This window comes from Telmatherina bonti (assembly GCF_933228915.1).
Source record: "Telmatherina bonti genome assembly, chromosome: 9".
NCBI classification, from domain to species: Eukaryota; Metazoa; Chordata; class Actinopteri; order Atheriniformes; family Telmatherinidae; genus Telmatherina; species Telmatherina bonti.
Genome location: NC_136627.1, coordinates 34,947,184 through 34,963,859, shown reverse-complemented (window position 1 = coordinate 34,963,859; position 16,676 = coordinate 34,947,184). Strand labels below are relative to the sequence as shown.

Sequence of the window (16,676 nt, the reverse complement as noted above, 5' to 3'; positions counted from 1 at the left end):
ATTAATTTGCAAATCTCATCGACCTGTATTTTATTTCTCATAGAATATAAACAACATATCAGATGTTGAAACTGAGACATTTTATCATTTCATTTGAAATATGAGCTGATTGTCAATCTGATGGCAGAAACATGCAAAGAAAGTCGTTCCAGGATGATGTTTAGCATCGTTAGCATTGTTAGCATCGTTAGCGTCTCCTGTCCTTCTAACATCTGTCTGTAAACATCTGGGAAGTGAGGAGAGCAGCTGCTGGAGTTTAAGGAGAGGGATTTCGTCCCGTTCTGGTCTGCAGGATTCCAGCTGCTCTACTGGACCTTGTTGCTGGTTTTCTGCTTCCATGATGCTCCAGATGTTTTGTACTGGTGAAACTGGACTGCAGCAGACCAGTTCTCCTGTTCCACCATGCTGCTGTGATGATGCAGGATGTGGTCCAGCATGGTGGAACCTGCAAGGTCTTCCCTGAAAGAGACGTTGTCTGGATGGGAGCAGATGTTTCAGCATTGATGGAGCTTCCCAGATGTGGAAGCTGCCCACGCCATCGGCACTAATGCAACCCCATCCCATCAGAGATGCAGGCTGATAACCAGCTGGATGCTCCCTCTCCTCTTTAGTCTGCAGGACACGCCGTCCATGCTGTCCACAAACTATTCCACATCTTCATCCAGGTTTCCACTCAGAACATTTTAAATGAGCTTTGGTCCAGAGAAGACGGCGTGTTTCTGGATTCTCTTCACATATGGCTTCTTCTTTGTATAATAGAGTTTTAACCTGCATTTGTGGAAATCACCGTGATTTAAAGTAGAAAAGCATGTCTTGCCCACAAGATCACCAGTTTTGACCAATGATTCATGCACACAGAGACTCCTTCTCATTCTCTGTATCTGTTGATGATATTAAACACTGTAGATGGTGTGATCTTCAAAGGTTTCTAATATTTATGTCGGGGAATATTTATCTGAAATTGTTCAATGACTTTTAGACTTCCAGACTGGTGAAGCTCGTCCATCTTTACATCCAGAGAGGCTCTGCCTCTCTGAAATGCTCTTGTAATAACCATTACTGACCTGTTGCCAGTTAACCTGTATTTGTTGTCAAAAGTGGTTTTTGATATTAGCTTTAGTTCACCAGGTTTTTGTTGCTCCTGTATCAACATTTTTAGAAATATATTGCTGCTATTAAAATCAAAATGAGCTCATTTTTTCCATGAAATGATAAAATGTCTCAGTTTCCTCATCTTGTATGTTGTTGATGTTATATTGGGAATAAAATACAAAGACTTGAAAATATTTGCATTCTGGTTTTATTTACATTTCAGTGTTTTTTAATATCATTTTATTGTTAGAACGTGACAGAATTGTGACATGTCTGTAGTAGGCAGCATGACTTCTGACTGGTATTTCTTGTTTTATGGTCAGCATTGTGCAAGCAAAAGGGTTAAACAACTTTTTACAGATAATCAGGTGAGGGTGCATTCAGTGTGCAAGTACACATAACTCACCTGTGGCCCAGTGCTGTGCTCCTGCCACCTCCCTGTTAAATATAAATATAACTGTTTTTATTATTCAGGTAAAAGTGCCAGTGCCTGGGAGACGGTGAATACGGAAAAAAATGCTGCTGTTTTTGACCCATGACCACAGTAAACCATGTTCTACTAAAGAAAAACCAAAAACAAGAACCAAAACTACTTATAATGTCTGGATCTGATCAGATTTATTCAGCAGTAGATAAATCCCCACATTGTTGCTGATTCATACAAATATTACATGTAACAAATGGCTTATTGTTGATATATAAACTCAACTTAGACTTGTCAATACAATACTTATTATATATATATATATATATATATATATATATATATATATATATATATATATATATATATATATATATATATATATATATATATATATATATATATATATATATATATATAAAATAAGTATTGTGTCAATACTGGAGTGAATTTCTGCACAAGGGTTATGGAGTCATTAACACACATGTGCTTTGTAAAACATTTACTGCCCTCGTCTAGTTACATATCCCTTTAAGTCAGGAATCACAAGCTGTAAAATGAAAGTCACCCTTTGATCCTACAAACATGTCCAAACACTTCCGTAAGAACACAACTGCGCAGATATAAGAGGCAGCGGCGAGTGACTGCAGAACAAATATTGGCCAGAGAAAACAAAGTGAGCATTATGGAGTTCTCCACTACGGTGATCTTAGCAGGGCTGATCGTTGCCCTGCTGTGGATGTTTACTGTTAAAGACAGAAAGACGTACCGCTTGCCTCCGGGACCCTTTGCCCTTCCCCTCATAGGAAACCTGCCGCAAATAGACAAGAAAAGACCGTTTCAGAGCTTCATCAAGGTGAGTCTGTGTTGTTGCTTTTTTAAGGGTTTGTTATGACAGGTTGGGAAAATCAGAGCAGTTTGCATGTAATGATTTTAAAATGTGCAACTACTTTTGTTTTGTCTTTTGCATCTTTAGTTCAGTAAGACTCATGGACCTGTGATAACCTTGTACCTGGGCTGGCAGCGGGTGGTCGTCCTGGTGGGATACGACACAGTGAAAGAAGCCTTGGTGGATCAGGCAGATGATTTCACCGGCAGAGGGTCGGTGGGTTTTCTACAGAAAGCTACCAAAGGATATGGTAAATAATGATACTTTTGTTTTTGTCAAAGCCAAGACTGGTGTTTGTTTCCACCTGATTCATCCGTAACTCGGCTATAAAACAACGCCACATCCCTGGTAGACTGATCAGCAGTTGTTCTCACCATCTAACATTCTGTGTCTCAGACCTACCCGGGTCAGAAATATATTCAAATCTGCCATCTCTGTCTTCTTGCATGGCTTCTCTTGCACAGCTGCATGCCATTGAGCTCACCTTTCCTCCTGGCAGGTATCGGAATCAGTAACGGGGAACGCTGGCGACAGCTGCGGCGCTTCAGTCTGACCACCCTGCGGGACTTTGGGATGGGACGTAAAGGGATGGAGGAGTGGATCCAAGAAGAGAGTCAACACCTGAGGGCTCAGATTCGCTCGTACAAAAGTGAGTTTTCAGCCGAAGGAAGGCACTTCTTAAACATACCAGAACAGAGGTCTTCACATTAAGCTCTGACTGGTGAGAGTGACCTGTTGACCCGATACGACGCTAACAGACCCAACAGGTCATTTATCAGTTCTCAGAGTGAGAAGCAGACATGGAGAAGCTGCATTCGGCTTCTATGTTCCACATGTCTGGAACAAACTCCCAGAAAGCCTCAGATCAGCTGGAACATCCAGGGTAAAGACCCTCCTGTCCTCAGCTGCATTTCAGCAGCTTTTAGTTTAAAAAAGAATCTGCATCAGTTTCTTTTCAGCTGGAAGTTTTAAACCTGACCATGTTTTTCATCCCGTTTTTATCTTCTTTTTTCATTCTCTATGTTTGTAATTTTAGTTTATTCTTCTTTTTTGTGATGTTTCATTGACTATGTAAAGCACTCTGAAATGTGCTGTAAAATAACTTGTCTTACCTGATCTGTTTAGATCACACATCAGGTGGGATTCTTTCACTGTTTCCTCACCATAAAGATGAAAGCTGAAAAGATTTTAAACTAGAAATATGTTGGTCAGAGTATTGAATAAGTCAGACTCTGGTGAGCCAACTACTGGAGTAAAAATATAAATTTAAATAAATAAATTTAATAAATCTTTGTAGGATCTTATGAAGTATCAGTTTACCCAACGTAAAACTCGACTTATTTCTTTTTGCACTTTAGAAACATTCAGTAGACTGAAAACACCTTCAACACATTTTCTAAGCAGTTTTTTTGTCTCTGGTCTGAACATGAAGAGTTTCGCTTTCCTCCTCCAGGAGAACCGTTCGACCCTACGATCTTGTTGAGCCGCACCGTGTCCAACGTCATCTGCTGCTTGGTGTTTGGCCAGCGCTTCAGTTACGAAGACAAGCAATTCATCGAACTTCTCAACATCATCTCAGTGACTGTAATGTTCGGCAGCAGCCCGTGGGGCGTGGTAAGCAGAAAGTTTTCCCAATCTGATTGCTTTCAACATTTTCAATCACTTTAAATTGGGAAATTGTCTAAAAATAGAACAAAATACAATAGAATATACAAAAGCACATTTCTACAGGATTTGACAATTATAAAGTCATTTATAACAGGTGAGGGTATCAAGATTGGGTATAAAAAGTAATAACTTATATTTCTATCTATCTATCTATCTATCTATCTATCTATCTATCTATCTATCTATCTATTTATCTATCTATCTATCTATCTATCTATCTATCTATCTATCTATCTATCTATCTATCTATCTATCTATCTATCTATCTATCTATCTATTTATCTATCTATCTATCTATCTATCTATCTATCTATCTATCTATCTATCTATCTATCTATCTATCTATCTATCTATCTATCTATCTGTCTAATTTTAGTAACCGGCTTTAAATCTAGGGATTTTCCGCAGATGTACAACATCTTCCCCTGGCTCATGGATCATCTTCCTGGTTACCAACACACCGTTTTTGCCAGTATCAAGAAGATCAGACGGTTTGTCAAAATGAAGATCAAAGAGCACAAAGAGACTCTGGACGCCAGCTCCCCGAGAGACTTTATAGACTGTTTCCTCATCCGATGTGATCAGGTGGGAAAGAATGACACTGCTGTTGGATATTTCCACTCATGATGGCTCCATTGATCAGAGCAGTTTTTCCTCGGCTGCTTATCCATAACCATTATGTCCATTTGGTTGTGCCGTTGCTTTTTATATTGGTCTCCATCTGGAGGTCCCACAGGATCTTTGTTCATTCTTGATCAGCTCAGTTTCCCACTATGACCCTGGGCTCTCCAGTAAATATTGTGTACAGATGCTTCAGTGTAATATGCCGTCTACTTGATTTATACAATAATTTCCTGCCGTTATCCGTGCATCCTGCTGTTAGGTGTTGGATTGTTTCTGTGTACCTAAGATTCTGCCTGGTGTGGTAGATCTGGGCTTGTGTTGCCATGGTAACTAAAGGCTTGTTTTTGTACTGCCATGATAGCACCTCCGTGCTATCCTTCAGTCCAGCCCTCTCCAGCCATTGGTTGGACTTATGGGCCACTTCAGCTACCTGTTGGTGGTGCACCCATGCAGGGTTTTTGCGCCCCTGACTGTTTCTCCAGCTCATTTTCCTCTTGTTTCATCTATCTGAGACATTTACGCCTTTAGAGCAACAACAAACTTTTCGCTTCTCATGTAGCATTTAACAGGCTTAATACTTTACCAGAGAAAAGGCAGGTGACCCTCCCCACAGAAGCCTTTTTTTCAGAGGGTGAGTTTTAGCGTTTCAAACCAAAGCAGTGAGAGAACGATGGATAAAATCAGGTGATTGCAACCTTGCAACAGTGTGGATGAAACTCTGAAAATGTGAAGCTGAATTTGAGGTTTGAAACTCTGCAAAACAAAAAGTGGGATTGTTCTCAAAACTCACATGAAAAATGATATTTGCAGAAGATTTTAACATTTCAAAAGTCAAGTTTCAAGGTTTCAAAACATTTTTTTCTTTTTCATTTCAGAATATGGCAGGATTCTCATCCCATAGCTGCAGGTTTCTGACAGTGTGAAAGAACTGTTCACTGGAACAATGCTACAGTGCTCCAGCAAAGCAAAGACACAAAGTGATGTGCGACATGTTTGAGTGCAACATGTCAGATAGTTCAACTGCTACTCATTCTGGACAGATTCTTACAGAATCCATCTTAATGTCCCTGGATAAATTTAGTGCTGCTCCATTATGTACTTGGGGTGAACTAGCTATTTTCTAACCTAGCCAATCAATGAGCCAGACTTGTTTGGTCAGCGCTGGTTTCGGGGACTATCACCCTCTAGTGATCAGATGTCGTAACAGGTTTTAGTCCACTGCGGTAAAATGCAGTGTGAAAGCAAACCAAATGAAATGGTTCAGAATTCCCTGACATCTCCTTCCCAAATGCATACAAATCAAGTGTATTTGAATAATTTGAACCACTACTGCATACTAACGTACTTTTTCCTTTCAGGAGAAGGATAATCCAACAACGGAGTTCCACTATAAGAACCTGGTCTCCACAGTGATGAATCTGTTCCTGGCTGGAACAGAAACCACCAGCTCCACCATCAGATATGCTCTCAGTGTGCTGATCAAACACCCGGACATACAGGGTACCCAACCCCCCACAACACACCCATTACAAAACACTGTTCTGATTTGTAAAGAAAATTATGGTTACAAGTTATACTGTCTTTACTAACAACATATAAGTGTGTTTACGCTTTGCTTTCCCTCCTCCAGAGAAAATGCAACAGGAGATCGACACTGTGATTGGACGGGATCGATGTCCCAGCATGGAGGACAGGAAGTCCCTCCCTTTTACAGATGCTGTCATCCATGAGGTGCAGCGTTATCTGGACCTCGTGCCTTTCAGCGTCCCCCATGTTGCACTGCATGACGTCTCCTTCAGGGGTTATACAATCCCCAAGGTAGAGTCACTCCCTTCTGTGCACTGATCAGCCAACCTGTTCCACTAGAAGTCTGAGGCTGACCTTTGACTTGTACAACACTGTTGAAAGAGGCTGTCTTGTCTCAACAGGACACAGTGATTATACCTTTCTTGCACTCTGTGCTGAAAGAGGAGAAGCAATGGGCGACTCCTGAGTCCTTCAACCCGCAGCATTTCCTTGATCAGAATGGAAACTTCAAGAAAAATCCTGCATTCCTGCCATTTTCTGCAGGTAAAACTCAGAAATGATCAGTAATTACACAGGAAGATTTCATTTTGACCTTTATTTCTCATTCTTTCTGGCCGTATCTCCTTACAGGGAAAAGATCCTGTGTTGGCGAATCTCTGGCTCGCATGGAGCTTTTCCTCTTTATCGTATCGCTGCTGCAGGATTTCACCTTTTCCTGTCGTAATGGACCCGACAGTATCAACCTCATTCCAGAGTACAGCAGCTTTGCCAATGTGCCACGTAGGTACGACATCATTGCCACGCCTCGATGAAAGGAAAAGCTGCACATGTCGCCGTAAAGTTGATTTTTATGTAACATGTAACAAGTGTTGACAGACAGTGATGTCTGGAGGTCCTCCTGAGTCCATGCAGGGATTTCCAGTAGAGAATCATGTCTGCTTTAAAGCTGCATGAAGGTCACAAGATCAACAGCATCCAGTTTTGACCTCGAGTCTCGTCCCATGTGCACAGAGATTTCTCCTGATTGTCTGAATCCTTCACTGTTGTTTTACACATTAAACATTCAAAGTCACAATTTTACATTGAGAAGCATTTTACTGAAATTTTTTCACAATTTTTAGAAAGAGTTTGTCTTGAACTGGTGAACCTCTGTCCTTCTTTCCTACTGGGAAGCTCTGAAATACTCCTTTAACACCCAGTCCTGTTATTAACCTGTTGCTCAGCCAACCTTATCAGCCATCAAATGCTCTTATGACTGCTTTTAATCTGTGCCAGTTTCTTTTTGCAGACTTTGTTGCCCCTGACCAACATTTTTATGAATGTGTTGCTGCCATTCAAAATGAGCTCATATTTTCTATTAAATGATAAAAATGCACCAGTTTCAATATCTGATATGTTAATTCTATTCTGCTGGAATAAATAACAGATTCATGAGAACTGCAAATCCTTGCATTCTGGTTTTATTTACATTTCACAGTAACCGAGCGCTTTTGGAAAGGGGAATTTGTTGCAGCTGACAGTAACAATGCTGTTTATGAGCTATTGATCTGTTATAAGATAATATTATCCAACCTTACCAAATAACTAAACTTAACACTCTGAATTGATTTTAGGTTTTGACAGAACTGTAGCACTGCTGCAGCAGTGAGAACAACAGATCAGGATGTATTGGGGTTTTTTTTTTGGTCAAATTCTGCAAGTAAACAGGTTAAACAGCTTTTTATAGATAACCAGGTGAGGGTGCACCTGGTGTGAGAGGTCCCATGCCTCACCTGCAACCCAATGCTCTGCTGCTGCCTTCCTGATAAACACAAACTTAACTGGTTATACTGTTCGGGTGTAATTAGAGTCAGCGACTGAGAGACTGTAAATACAGAAGAAGGAAAACAAGAAATTACCAACAAATGTACCTAATGGTGTTGATTCAGATTTAAAGGGAGGTGCATGAAGGGCGTTTCTACTTTCTGAACCTGAAACACTTCACCTGTTTAAAATACATAAACTAAATTAAAAATACTAAACTAAAACTAAAAATGTCTTGAATCACTTATTCTACTGAAAATACAGATTTGTTACCAAACTCTTGCTAATTTATTGAACTATTTTTGAAAATAAAATGCAATTTCTCTTTTATCTTCTTTCTTTCAAGTCAACTGGATCAGACTGGTAAAGTGACTTGGTCGATTCTGTTTAGAAAAGAAAAGAAAACAAACGTGATTTTTTTGTCCTTTATTTAGCATTTCTCTTTAAAATGCTTCAGTCCAGATGTGAACAGTCTGAGTCTTTTCAGTGCAAACTGCAGAAGGTGTGAAAAAGCGGTGGAATAGCCCTTTATGCAAACCCCTTTAAGTCTGTCAAAGGAAAGTTTCCTTGCTCACATGACCTCCTCCCAGTTACACAACTGCTGCATGTGGAAGCCTGTGTGGCTGCAGAAGGAAGAAAACAAAGCAAAGTGTGGAGACGTTATGGAGGTTTCTACATGGATCTTAGCAGGGCTGATCTTTGCTCTGCTCTGGATCTTTACTGGAACAAACAGAAAGAAGACCCGTTTGCCTCCAGGACCCTTTGCATTTCCTCTCATAGGAAACCTGCCGCAAATAGACAAGAAAAAACCTTTTAACAGCTTCCTTAAGGTCAGTTTTTACAAAGGTGTAAACTGCTTCAGGTTGACAGCTTGTGGAAATCAGTGCATACTTTTTCTGTGCTTATATTTACGCATATACACTGAGGAAAAACGCACCTTCACGTGGACAGCCTGTGGTGTTGATCATGCTTTTGCCTTAAAATCCATTTAATCAGCGTCGGAATTCCAGGGGCGGAGTTGCGGTAGGGCCCCCCCCCCCACCGGTGCCCCCTCAGGTGATGAGAGTTTACTGAGGTGGAAGACAAAATTATCTTCACAGATTTGCTTGTGTTACAACACCATTTTAAGTTTTTTGTTTGTTTTTAAATGTCAATATTTTCTATTTAAGTTTTTTTCCCCCAACATTATAGAAAGAGGAGGAGGCAAGTCCAAGACAAGTGGATCAATGACAAAAGAAAAGATCAAAACTACTAAAGAGAGTAAATAAATTCATATTAAAATTATAACATCTAGAACTTCATGCAAATATGATGGATTGAAGATAAAATCTCACATTTTAAACAGAACATAAATCAATTAAATTCAGTTTAATTCAGCTTTATTTGTATAGTGCCATTTCACAACAAAGTCATTTCAGGGCACTTTACTGACACATCAATAGTCACAAGGCTGGTTCAGGAAAATCAACAGACTGCATCGAGTCTCAACTTTATAAGCATCACAGTGCATTAATGTCTGCTTAGTTTTTTTCTGTTCCGTCCAGATTTCTTTTACTTTTTCACAGCCAGGTGAGAAATAAACTGTCAGACTTGGATCCAATCCTCCATCTGGAGCTGCATGAGACAACATAATGTTTGCTTTTGTTTCTGAGGAGGTGGAGAGGGTCCCTTCATGAAGTAAAATGGCACACCTAGCCAAGAAGGAAGAAAAGGATAAGGTGTAATATTCATTTTCAGGTAGCAACACCTAGGACAGATCCACTTTGGGGGGGAAATAAACATCTTTCTGAGTGACATGAAATAATAGTTAAATCCAGGAAGTGAGTTTAATTTTTGGACAGGCAGTGTAATAAAATGTTGATGTCATTGTTTCAGACAGTTGTTTTTGTCCTTTTTACTTTTAGTTCAGTAAAACTCATGGAGCTGTGATGACCTTGTACCTGGGCTGGCAGCGGGTGGTCGTCCTGGTAGGATATGATGCGGTGAAGGAGGCCTTGGTGGACCAGGCGGATGATTTCACCGGCAGAGGCTCGGTAGCTTTTATAAAAAAAGCTACCAAGGGATATGGTAATATGATATACCTTTTGTTTGTGTATGCATTTATTCCAAATCTCAGTTTCAATACAATTTATTATGACCTGACATCACTGGCTTCAAATCACATTCAGAATTCAGTTCATCTCAGTTTGTTGTGATCCAGTTACAGCAATTCATAGTAGCCCAAATTATAATAACTGTGTTCATACAAACCAGTTCAGTAAAGGTAATTACCCTGCAAAGGTACAGAAATAAAATAGAATACAAGAGTTGAGAATTAGCTTTGGCTAAAAACTATTCGCACGGCATAGGATACAAATTTGTGTGACGACACACAAATACAGATCAGAAGGAAAAAAGGGGGACCTTACAAAACAAACTGTTCTGTATGCAGGTGCTGTGACCAAAAATGTGTTTGATGGAAAGTTTTCTTTTCATACAGAAACCTTTCCATTCTTTTAGTCAAGAAGGACTTCTTTTATTCTGCTTTTATTGTTGTAAACACAGGAACTGTGTAGTCGTTAGCACTGCCTCACAGCTAGAAGGTCGCTGGTTGGAGCCTCCGCTGGAGGGGCGGTTTGAACGTCTTTCTGTGTGGAGTTTGCATGTTCTCCCCGTGTCTGCGTGGGTTCTCTCTGGGTACTCCAGCTTCCTCCCACCGTCCAAAGACATGCATGTTGGGTTACTTGGTTGAATTGTCCTTATGAGTAAGTGTGAGCAGTGTTTGTCTCTCTGTGCATCCCTCTGATGGACTGGCAACCAGTCCAAGATGCACCCTGCCTCTCGCCCAATCACTGCTGGGACACACTCCAGCTTCCCCTCCACCCTTAATCGGACTAAGCGGTTAAGAAAAGCATGGATAGAAACACAGGAATGTAGCGACACACTACTTAACCTGCCTGCATGCAGTGAGACGGTGCACATGTGTGACTGAGTGTGTGTGTTGCTTTTATTTCACATGTACCAGTGGATAAAACCATGACTTTGCTGTCTTCTGACAACTAATATTAAAAGGGTTTATGCATCACTGGGATAGGAAGAATGAAGCTGCTGCCACAAAGCTGTAGTCATGTCTGCTTTTTAGGTGTCCTCCAGCTTCACCATCGTACAGTCTCTTATGTGAGGTACAACCTCATTTCATTTGGTAAATTTCACACTTTCTCTGTATGAATTTCCTCAGCAAAAGATCAAAACAGTTTCAGTTTCACGTTTTTATGACCGAACATATCATTAGAAAATAATAGCGCAGAACCCAGTTCAGGGAGGGCGACCAGTTGGAGTGGATAGAATCTCTTTCTACTTTACTTTTTTGTGTAAAACACTTTCTCACCCAGATGTTTAAAGATCTGCCATCTCCGTCTTCTTGCATGGCATCTCCTGCACCTCACCTCACTTTCCTCCTGGCAGGTATCGGGATCAGCAACGGGGAACGCTGGCAGCAGCTGCGGCGCTTCACCCTGACCACCCTGCGGGACTTTGGGATGGGACGTAAAGGGATGGAGGAGTGGATCCAAGAAGAGAGTCAACACCTGAGGGCTCGGATACGCTCATTTAAAGGTGAGTTTTCAGCAGAAGAACAGGAACTCATGCAAAACCAAATGTAATATTTTTGAATAATACATCAGGTGGGATCACTTTTTTCTTTTCTCACCTGTGATTCAGTCCTGCAACTATATCAGGTCATTACTTATGCATTTAAACGTGAAGAAAAAAATCATTTCTGAGAGTATGCTGTGAGACGGGAGCGGAGGAAGATTGGTTGGTCATGTGATACAGAGGTTTTTGGAGGCTTAGCTGATGTTTCCAGGCTTTATTCTCAGCTACGGCCTCAGAGAGGAGCGAAGCTGCTGGGACTTGTGGCCTTGGAGGAAGGAAAGTTAAGATCAGAGAAACTATAACCCTGACAGTGACTACAGGCAGGGGAAGGATTGCAGGATTTCACATGAGTTTGTTTTAGACTCCATGATGAAGCTGATAGACGTGGGCTGATAGACGTCACTATGACTGTGTCATTAAAATAAAGGCATTTTAGTTTCCTTTAAAGGAGACGGCCATGGAGTCTGCTGTGACATTTAGGCTTTTTGACATGAAGCAAAAAGCACCTCAGAAAGAGTTGAACCGAGTCTCTTGTTTTTTCCTTCCAGGTGAAGCGTTCGACCCCACGATACTGTTGAGCCGCACTGTGTCCAATGTGATCTGCTGCTTGGTGTTTGGCCAGCGCTTCGGTTATGACGACAAGCAGTTTGTGAACCTTCTTAAGATCATCTCAACACTTGTAATGTTTGGCAGCAGCCCGTGGGGGGTGGTAAGTAGAAGGCTTTCATCCAGGTTCGTTTAGTTTAGTTTAACTTACTTTGGTTTGTTTTTATAACATAGTCAAGGCTTGCATATGTCATTTCAGAAAAACCTTGCAATCTTTGTTAAATGTGCAAAAGTTCAAATAAAAATGACTTTAAATGTCATTTTTTCAAGACTCTACAATTATGAAGTAATTGGTGTAAGATGAGGGTGCCAGGATTGGGTGTAAAAATTGCTGCACACCCATCATCTTAGAATCTTGGTCATTTAAAGTAAGGAGTAATATAATATAATATAATATAATATAATATAATATAATATAATATAATATAATATAATATAATATAATATAATATAATATAATATAATATAATATAATATACATTTCTAAATATTAAAAATGGGCGGTTTGATTTGTTAATCAGCTCTGGGCATAGAATGGTCAATCCTGATCTACTCATGACATAGGAACAAATAATAAATGTAAATTTTCTTCACACTGATATTTCCTTTTTTCTGTTTGTTTGTGAAAACACTAAAAATGTGAATCAAATGTTATTATTTAAGTATTACATCATTCATTTCCACACACAAAATCGGAGTTGCTTGATATATTTTGATTTTCCGCAGCTGTACAACATCTTCCCCTGGCTCATGGAGCACCTTCCTGGTTACCAGCACACGGTTTTTGCACATATCAAGGAGGTCAGACAGTTTGTCAAGATGAAGATCCAAGAGCACAAAGAGACTCTGGACCCCAGCTCCCCGAGAGACTTTATAGACTGCTTCCTCGTCCGAAGTGACCGGGTTAGAATGTTTTTTAAGGGACACAACTGATATGTTTCGTCTCAAAGCACCGTTGCCTGATGTCGCCAGGTTGTTGGACAGATTTTGCCAGCAACTCAAAGCGTGTTGGAATTATTTAAAGTATTTGTGGGTCCTTTAATCAGATTTTTCTTTCAGGAGAAGGATAATCCAGCAGCAGAGTTCCACTATGAGAACTTGGTGTCCACAGTGATGAATCTGTTCCTGGCTGGAACAGAAACCACCAGCTCCACCATCAGATATGCTCTCAGTGTGCTGATCAAACACCCGGACATACAGGGTAGCCCCCCCCCCCCCCCCCCCCCCCCCCCACTCGTTTGTTGAACATGGTGTTAGCTGCTAATGTGAGCATAAATGAACCTGCAAAACAATCTATAGAAGAGTGTTTTACGTAGGTTCTGCATGCTACAGCTTTTCTCTTTTGTGTTCCCGTCACGTTGCTTTCTCTCTTTTTAATGGGAAAGGAAAACTCAGAGATGCCTGTTGTGTTTTTGTTCAAGCTCAAATGCAAAAACACAAAATAAAAAATAAGATATGTGGGTTTACATGCACAAAGACATCTGAGTATGATGGAGAAATCCAGCTGTGTAATAATCAGATAATAATAACTTAAACTTAAACCAGATTTAGCTGTTGACCATGATCACATGACCACTTCAGCTAGCTAAGAGCTCTAGTGGACAATCAGTTTGGTCAAACATGCAACCAAACTATTAATTAAGCTTATTGCTTATCATTTCTCAGGTCTGGGTTTACAAGCTCGTAAACGATAGTCTTTGTCTTCTCAATCTGTACCTTCTCAGGGAAGGAGGAATTTATGATAACAAGTCAATCAAAGGCAGAGAAATAGTTGGTTTCCCTCCTCTGTCTGGCTCTGATCAGCGACACGGCGTTGGTTTGGAATTGTAACCAGAACATGAGGCATGAGGCAGAATGAGGAACTACACAGCTGGAATCTTTCAATAGAAATTAAATATAATACATGGAACATTGTTATTCTGGTTTTCTTACCAATAATTAAAAATTCAAGATTTCTCATTCCCTCCTCCAGAGAAAATGCAACAGGAGATCGACACTGTGATTGGACGGGATCGATGTCCCATGATGGAGGACAGGAAGTCCCTCCCTTTTACAGATGCTGTCATCCATGAAGTGCAGCGTTATCTGGACATCGTCCCCTTCAGTCTCCCTCACTGTGCACTGAAGGACATCTCCTTCAGGGGTTATACAATCCCCAAGGTAGATTGACTTGGAGATGAGACGTCTTCTGTGCACTGATCAGCCAACCTGTTCCACCAGGAGTCTGAGACTGACCTTTGACTTGTACAACACTGTTGAAAGAGGCTGTCTTGTCTCAACAGGACACTGTGATTTTGCCTTTCTTGCACTCTGTGCTGAAAGAGGAGAAGCAATGGGCGACTCCTGAGTCCTTCAACCCGCAGCATTTCCTTGATCAGAATGGAAACTTCAAGAAAAATCCTGCATTCCTGCCATTTTCTGCAGGTAAACCAGCTTTTTTCTCACACAGGATGACTTTGGTTTAAACTTTTTATCTTATTCTCTCTGACTGTGTCTCCTCACAGGGAAAAGATCCTGCGTTGGTGAGTCTCTGGCTCGTATGGAGCTTTTTCTCTTCATGGTATCCCTCCTGCAGGGGTTCACCTTCTCCTGTCCTGGTGGACCTGACAGTATCAACCTCGCTGCAGAGTACAGCAGCTTCGCAAATGTGCCGCGTAGGTACGACATCATTGCCACGCCGCGGTGAAAGAAGATGCAAAGTTTATCATAAAATGTATCTTTGTTGCTCATGTTTGAGCTAGTTGCTAGTCTCATGTTTATTATGAATATTTTAATCAGTTATTATTGCCTTTATTATCTGAAAGCATGTCCATGAAATGTATATGTACACTTGTGCTCATATTTATTCATACCCTTTCATTAAAGAAAGCAAAAAACAGCTGCCTGTAAAATAAGCTGGAATTGACTAAAGTAATAATAAATAAAAATTTTATGAAAATCATTACATTATTTTCTAATTCTAATTCAATCAAAATATTTTTTAAAAAAAAGCAAACAAATAAGATAATTTATTACATATTACTTCACTCATAAACTAATATTTAGTTGAACAATCCTTTAATGTTTCCGCTCCAGTCAGGTGTTTTCTGTTCCTCTCAGTCAGACTTCTGCACCTGTTGACAGGTATTTTGTCCCACTGTTCAACAGAAAAGTGCTTTAATTTGTCCAGGACCAGTTTGTTTGTTCTTTTGTTTCCAACTCAATTAAATGGAAAAAACAGTGTCTTATATTACTAAATTATATCTTTGCACATTTTTAGTTCTTGTTCCTTTTTTAAGTCTCCAGTTATTTGAGTGACTGTTGTAAATTCAGCCTTTTCTTTAATGAAAGGGGATGAAGACATATGAGCACAACTGTATAAAAATATATAAAAAATGGTCGTATTACTAACACTTCTTGGAATAGAAATGGTCTTTTTAAAGACGTATTACATACTTTTCTGTGACTGTCCATTAGCATCTTAAGTCTGAGAACTGCACAATGCAACATTTTCATCCAGGATGCTGCAGCAAATGATTGCAGCATAGTTATGGTTCGCATGCAAACAAACGATCATAAATGCAAAACATACATAAAGATGTTACTGCAGGAAGAAAGAGAAAGAACTGGAATCGAGATAAAACTGTTCTTCACTGGCAGCAGAGCAGAAAGCTCAGTATTCAGGCACGATGCAAGATGGATGCTGAATTTGCTGTCGATTGAGGGCATGTCGCTGGAAAAATTACACAACCGTGGTAAAGTGTCTTTAAAACACAATCTTAATTGTATTTGCATGATTTTCTTCCATTTTTAAACTACTTCTTTTTGTGGTTGTAAGGGTGTACATGTTGATTTGCATAATGTTACTTTAAAAACTTTAAAAAATTAAAGTAGACACATATGTCTAAAGTTATTCCTTTGTTTATTTGTCACCTTGATGACTTTAGTTTATAGATTGTTTTACAAAGGTTCAGGATACCTGAGAGTTAAAAGAATCAACCTGGATCTGCCTATTTCTCAACACATCATTTGCACTCTCTATTTCTTCTGATAAACTTCAAAATTTAGTTTATCATTTTATTTAAATGAAATTAATCAACAAATATTAATTTAAAGCGTTTTAAAGGACCAAGAGTTGGCTGAAGTGCTTTACGGTAAAGATAAAACAGGAATAAGAAAATAAAACATAAAACAGGTAAAATAGTTTTTAAAAAAAAAACTGTGGAGCAAACTATGAAGCAAATCTCAACTAAAAAATAGTTATGATATGAATGCTTGAAGTAAAATACACGAAAGCTGAAGATGGCACTGAAGCTGGGAGAAGAAGTCTAAATTTTTTATTTTGAAACTGTTATAGATGCAACTTTCTGCTCTTCTGTACTGAGACCGCAACCGCAGTGCGCATGCGTCATAGAAAGTCTTTTGTGACGC

At 39.8% G+C, this 16,676-nt stretch overlaps 1 protein-coding gene across 1 annotated transcript; it reads left to right on the top strand.

The window, feature by feature from the left end:
* Positions 1-2,201: 2,201 nt before the first annotated feature.
* LOC306760280 (uncharacterized protein) lies at positions 2,202-14,952 on the top strand (the record flags this gene model as incomplete). The annotated part of the gene is made up of 18 exons (XM_079246080.1): positions 2,202-2,372; positions 2,493-2,655; positions 2,905-3,054; positions 3,859-4,019; positions 4,482-4,658; positions 6,056-6,197; positions 6,328-6,515; positions 6,626-6,767; positions 6,855-7,021; positions 8,618-8,857; positions 9,932-10,094; positions 11,472-11,621; positions 12,209-12,369; positions 12,993-13,169; positions 13,326-13,467; positions 14,239-14,426; positions 14,549-14,690; positions 14,771-14,952. The coding sequence occupies 18 exons, from the start codon at positions 2,202-2,204 to the stop codon at positions 14,950-14,952; spliced, it is 3,006 nt and encodes a 1,001-aa protein (XP_079102206.1).
* Positions 14,953-16,676: the final 1,724 nt, after the last annotated feature.